Raw genomic sequence first — 6,065 nt, forward strand, 5'->3', positions numbered from 1 at the left:
CTAATTTTCACAATTGCCATTACACCAGTTTTTGGCCACAGATTACTGAATTTGGAGCTAATCAAAAAGAAAGATGCATTTAGTCCAGGTGTTGAAAATTTTAACATTATGGGTCAATGAGCACAAAGCTTCCTTAAAAGGATTAGACAATGAAGGCAATAAAAATATCTGTATTTCATCAATCAAATGATTTTTCTACACTAAGAAAACTTGGACACACAATAGTGGAAGAGCCAATGTAAATAGGGAGAATTATCTTGCCAGTATAGGCACATTTATCCTTTTTCTCTAGCTTCTTGGAAGTTGAGAAATTTGACATTAGACTTCAGAGAATAGAATTAGCTCACTGCATTAAATTTAGGGGTGCACCAATACAGATTTTTGGGGCCGATGCCAATAGCCAATTTTTAAGGAGGCATATCAGCTGATACTAATCCAATTTCTGATATGCAGCTCTTCATCTTGAAAAGCTGCATCCAGGTGGTAAGTCTGGTGTGGCGGAAGAGGAGGGAAGGGGTGTGGGGTGCAGATCAAGGCTCCTCTGTGAGGAAGGGAATGGAGCTGGGGTTGAGGCAGCTGCTGACCAGCCAGGGAGGGGAGGGGCATGGGACAGAGCCACAAGAGGCTTGTCCAGAGGGCGAGGCATGTGCTCCCGGATCTGCCACGGTGTGGGGCAGGCGTGGGACAGAGGTGCGGCTCGTCGAGGGGGAGGGGCAGGGTGGCTTGGCTCACACCCTTGCACGTGGCTCATCCGGTGCTCATCTGGCAGTTTCTGCAGCTGGTCCAGGAAAGCATGTGCCCCTAGATTAGCCCAGCCAGGAAGAGCCCAGGCCCAGCCCGCCCCACCCCACATAGATCCAGGGGTGTACAACGACCTCCTCCCGCACCATACGAATGGTGGGAGCCACCAGATGAGCACTGGACACACCGCACGCAGTGGTGGGAGCTGCCCCTCCCCAACAAACTATAATTCTGTTCAGCACCTGCCCCGGCCCCCCCTGGGCAAACTCTGCCCCAACCCTACAGCCTCCCTCAGCATGGGGGCCTTGATCATCCCTATGGTGAGATCCCTTTGCATCTGTCAATTGTAAGTATTTATTACCAACAACAATTTAAGAGAGAGAACTATTTGCTTTCAAACGGTTCTGCTGGGCTGCTCATTAGAACCACCTCTGCTGTTTGTAAACTGAACAGCAAGATAATGCATTGAATCCTACAATCATTTGTAGAATCACTTTTTTGTAGAAGCCTGTTTTAAGGTTAAAATCCCATTAGCTCAAAAGTTCTGGATATATTCGGATTTATTACTTGTATGGAAGAAAAGCAACTGGGCGGACAGTTGTAACATGATCACTTAATATTACATATGAAAAATGAGGTAAGGTATACCCAAAGACATAAGACTACAGGGGGTACAGAAGAGGTTGTATTCATACACTTGATTTTTTGTAATTAAATATTTGTTACAAGAAAGACTATAAAATATGTTCTCTTACCAACTACCATGAGAGTAAACTCAAAGCCCTTTTTCACAGACTTCCGATGAACCTGGTTGGGAAGGTTTGCAAATCCAACATAACCAGGAGTTTCTGGATTGGTAAACTGGGCAGGCTGTTGCTAAATAAAATGAAGAAGATTATATAGATCCTGTAGGTTGAAATAGCAGAAGACAGCTAAAGGTTGCAATTACAGTCAGTGACCAGTGTGAAAGGTTTTCAGGTCTCAAGGTTAAGGAGCTTCTCTGTTGCTCTTATTCTCTAAATAGAGGGGGGCACTCAAGTTTGAATCTTGCTGTTTTAGCGTTGAGCCCACTCTATTTCAGAGCATCCTGTGATAGTTGCCACCACTTTGGGAAGTTACTCCTCAACTCTTAGTGCGAAAGAACCCAAATCAGTAGGTCTTTAAGCACATGATCTTAGCTCACAGGACCAAGAAGCAACCCTGTGGACTAAGATTCCTACAAGGCCTATTTTTCCCTTGAGGCTTTTAGGAAGGGAGAATAGTTGGAGATGCAAATAAGTTGCTCATTCTATTTGCATTGCTTTTTTTTCTAAATAACTGTCAAAGATGCCCAATGTAACAGATGAACAGTGTTTATGTACATGGTGTTAAAAGGCTAGATATACAAATGATTGACTAAACTTCCACAAATCAATTCAACAGCAGTATTTAAATATCAAAGTTGTCACTGACGAAGTAGATAAGGTCAGCTTTGTTTCATTGACTTTGTTCCCAGATTAGTAGTGAGATATACTTTTCTCCAAGTGTTGAAATCATGACCCACGTTCGCAGTACAGAAACGTTTTGTAATACTTTAGAAGTTTAGCTAGTTTTCAAAATATTTTAGGTATTCAAGCTATCCCTCCCAGAACTATAGCATATATTGTTTAAGATATAGAAATGTTCTGAAATGTACATTAAATATTACTTTAACATGGTATAGTGTGGTTGCTAATCACACAAACTTCTTTGTAAAAAAACCCTTTATTTGCAAGGTTTAACACCATTTTTATAAGTAGACACATGGATAGAACTTGTGGAACAAAATGAAGAGTGAAAGCTTAACTCTATACTTCTAAGCGATAATGACAGACAAATTAAAAACAAAAAACTAAAAAAAAAAATACTACAGTTTGTCATGTCCTGATGGCCATAAGTTGAAGGTAGTGCACTGAAGGACAGCTAAAAAAAGAAACGAACCGATTTGATAAGGGATGGTTCCTTCAAGACCAAACTAATCTATAATTGATCATTAAAAGGAACAACAGAGGCTGCTCTAGAAAGACTCCCAGCTTTCATTTCCAGTTTACAAACAGAAGTACAACTCTAAAAAAACCCCCCAAAACCCCAACTGGAAGACATCTTTAGACATAGCAATGAATCTGTCCAAACATAATACTAAAGCATTTTCCAGAATTTATTTCACTGCCAAAAGGTACATCAGACATTTTGATTCCTACACATATTACAAATGCAATACAAATTTCTACATATTACAGAATATGTAGAATCAGTACCCTGTTGAAATTATATATGGTATAGGCATGTTGGGGTGCGTGTGTGAATAGATTTATATCTATGTGCATCTATCTGTGCACGTGTGTGTGCGTGCGCGTATGCGCATATATTATATATGGCTTTTGTCATAATACTTTTAATGAGGTTGTTTTTACAGTCTTGTTACAGGTGTTTGTTGACTCTTCAGCTTTGCTCTTTTAGCAAGGGATTAACAACTACTTTTGCTCACTGCAAGATCAGACATCTTGAAAATATGAAAATACTACACCTAGGGATTTACTCACGTGAGGGTGCGCTGCTTCAGTAGAAAAACAAGCAGTTTCTGGAAGATATTTTACATAATTTGCTGGGCTGTTTTGATTTATAATCTACCTAAAGAAACACCCTTTCTGAGCATTTTTGGGGATAAACTTTACCCAGTATTGAGATATTCAATATTTATTCTCATTTCATAAATTCAGCCTTATTCCGTAAACCTAATTATGGAGGACAACTTTAAAGTCTTTATAGTCATTATACATAAAGGAAATGTTACAGGTTCTCTGCTTTACATTTTTTGTTTTTCAGAAATTTAAAACTTTTCCATTATGTTCAAAGATACAAACATTGTTCTTACCTTGGACATCTTTGTGGAAGTTCAGTCAATTTGTACAGAGATAGAATTTTTCCAGCTTATTACAAACTGAAAAATATAAAAACAAACACACCCATACAATATCTGAGAGTAAATTAAAAAAAAAATCCACCCCCGAGTCCCCCACCAAACATTATGAACTAAATGCATTTGACACCCAGCATCTGGACCATTCTGAACAATTTCTTGATAAATGCTGATCTTTGTGTCTGTTGATTTGTATGAATAGAGCAGGGTTTTCAAAGACCCACCTGCACTTAATTTCACTCCTATATTAATATCAATAGAAAGTAAAAATAATAGAGTGGGATTTTCAAAAGCACTAATTGCATTAAATGTTTTTTTAAAACCTGGAAAAATATAAAGGTTACGTACTTCATACAAACTAACCAAACCATACCCATTACTAAAGATACCTTACCAGAGTACAGGAAACAACTTTTCAGAGTTCAAACAAAAAGCACGTAGTTTCTTTTTTTTCCTCCTCCCCCACACTTCCTTTTTCATTACTTATAGGACCTTAAAAAATTCATGTGGTATCTTCTCTCTGGCCTTACTGCCTATAGATTCACCCATACAATCAAATCCATTCAAATACTGATGCTACCATCACTTTGCTGGTTCACTGTTCAGACTTCTGGTCGCTTTTGAATAATTTCCTTTCCCCCCCCGCCCTTCCATCACTTTTTAAAAAGAAAACAGCCTTCTTGTTCTTACTAAAAAAACACTCCTCACTTAAACCTCACCCTACCTGTCCAGCTGACCTTCACCTTTGCTCTACTGATGCCAAACTCATTCATCTGATTCTCTGCTTATTTGCTAAGAACTTCCTTCGTTCCCTTCTCCCCCTCTCCCAATCTCAAGAATGGAGAAAAATTGTCCAATCAACACCCATAAAGCCTCCACTTTGCCCCTTCAAATCCCTCATCAAAATTCACCTCTTCTCCCATGCACTCTATGATCTGACAACAAGCTGGACCACACAGAGAACTAATGGTTTCTACTGACAGGGTAATAAAATGAGTTGTCTTAAGTAAAATACAAACATGAGAACTTGACTGCTCATGGTCACTTAATACTGAAGAAAACTCCACTTTACAACAAAGGTGTTAACTATGACATCCCACAAGTTACCAGTCCTACAATGCGAGTAAGTGCCAATAATTTGAGGAAGCAGAAATGACCAAGTCTTATCTGCCTAGGACAGTAGTTTTCAAAGTGCTCCATGGGACCCTGGGGTTCTGTGACGAGGGCAATGGCAGAGAAGGCCACCAGGCAGTGCGCGGCCACTGCCAGACCAAGTTGCCTGGCTGCGTCAGGTTTTAGGGCAGGGGTTGGGGTTCCAGGACTTTCAGAAACTTGGATACTACTAGCCTAGGAAAAAAAGACTGCTTTTAAACTTAAACGTTATTTGGGAGGGATGAATTTGATGGGGTGCTCCCCATGCCAGTTACTCAGAAGTGCAAACTAGTGCAAAACCCAGCAGTAAATGTTATTCCACACTGTCAGTACATAAATGCTAGCGTCCCAGGATTTGCAAGTTTCCAGACAGAATTTGAGAAGCTGGGCTTAACTGATGATGCCCTCAATTGTCTGAGACTGTTCTTCATAAGACATTAGGGCCTCATGTCAAGCTGTTGCAGCAGGGATCTGTAACAGCACTTGAGGTTCATCAGTAGGAGGCGGCCTACTGCCAGCAGGCTGTTCACCATGAGCGATTCCTGCTTTTTGAAACACTCTCTCAGTCTAGCAGGGCACCGTTAACTAGCTTCCCAGGAACATTACACGGCCTATCATTCCACCTGGGTATTTTTGGGGGAGGCAGGCAGAGAGACAAAAAAGTTTTATTACAGATACAGGGGCAGGATATTTAAACTTGCTTGTAGATATTTGTATATTTAGTTGCTAGAGATCTATTTATCAAGTGGTTTTCATATTTATCATGAAAGTGGGATTATGTAAGAATACATGTTTTGTAAACCTGAATACAAAATAGAGATAGTTACCACTATCAACTGCTATGCTCAAGACCTCTTCCTAACAGCATCTCTCTAAAACACTGTAAAAGTCTAACAGCATCACATGGAGACAAATGCCTTCCCTATAAGTAAACATATTAACTCAGGAAGCCTCAGGCTCCTAATAACAGGAGGGTAGCAAAGAGAAGCAGGTCACCAAGCCCTGACTCATGCTCAAGGTTCCCGTTAGAAATGGGGCTAAGCAGCCAGCACCCAGCCTCTCTCCTCCAGACCACAGCTGGTTGGCACAACTGCCCTGCCCCGACAAACCTACGCTACTCTGGCAAAAGCGCTTGCTCAGGTTTGCTGCAAGCACCTGGAAGAGAAACGTTTGGCAGCAGTAGCACGGCGCAAAGACACCCACGGCCCCACACAGCCGCCGCCTGCCCCTCGCC

The 6,065-nt window shown here is 40.9% G+C and overlaps 1 protein-coding gene across 3 annotated transcripts in view; it reads right to left on the reverse strand.

Annotated features, from left to right (window-relative positions):
* The window catches only part of SEPT2 (septin 2), a 39,367-nt gene extending 33,312 nt beyond the window's left edge, over positions 1-6,055 (reverse strand). For all 3 annotated transcript variants that reach the window (XR_003096486.1, XM_025216987.1, XM_025216988.1), the window contains exons 1-2: positions 3,635-6,055; positions 1,497-1,617 (exon numbers count right to left, since the gene is read on the reverse strand). Coding sequence is in view for 2 of the 3 variants with exons in the window: in XM_025216987.1 (XP_025072772.1) it covers positions 1,497-1,617; positions 3,635-3,643 (130 nt within the window). In the remaining variant the exon portion in view is untranslated. The remainder of the gene's footprint in view (positions 1-1,496; positions 1,618-3,634) is intronic.
* Between the last annotated feature and the right edge of the window lie 10 nt (positions 6,056-6,065).

The sequence above is a fragment of the Alligator sinensis genome, unplaced genomic scaffold, assembly GCF_000455745.1.
Source record: "Alligator sinensis unplaced genomic scaffold, ASM45574v1 scaffold863_2, whole genome shotgun sequence".
Classification (NCBI taxonomy): Eukaryota; Metazoa; Chordata; order Crocodylia; family Alligatoridae; genus Alligator; species Alligator sinensis.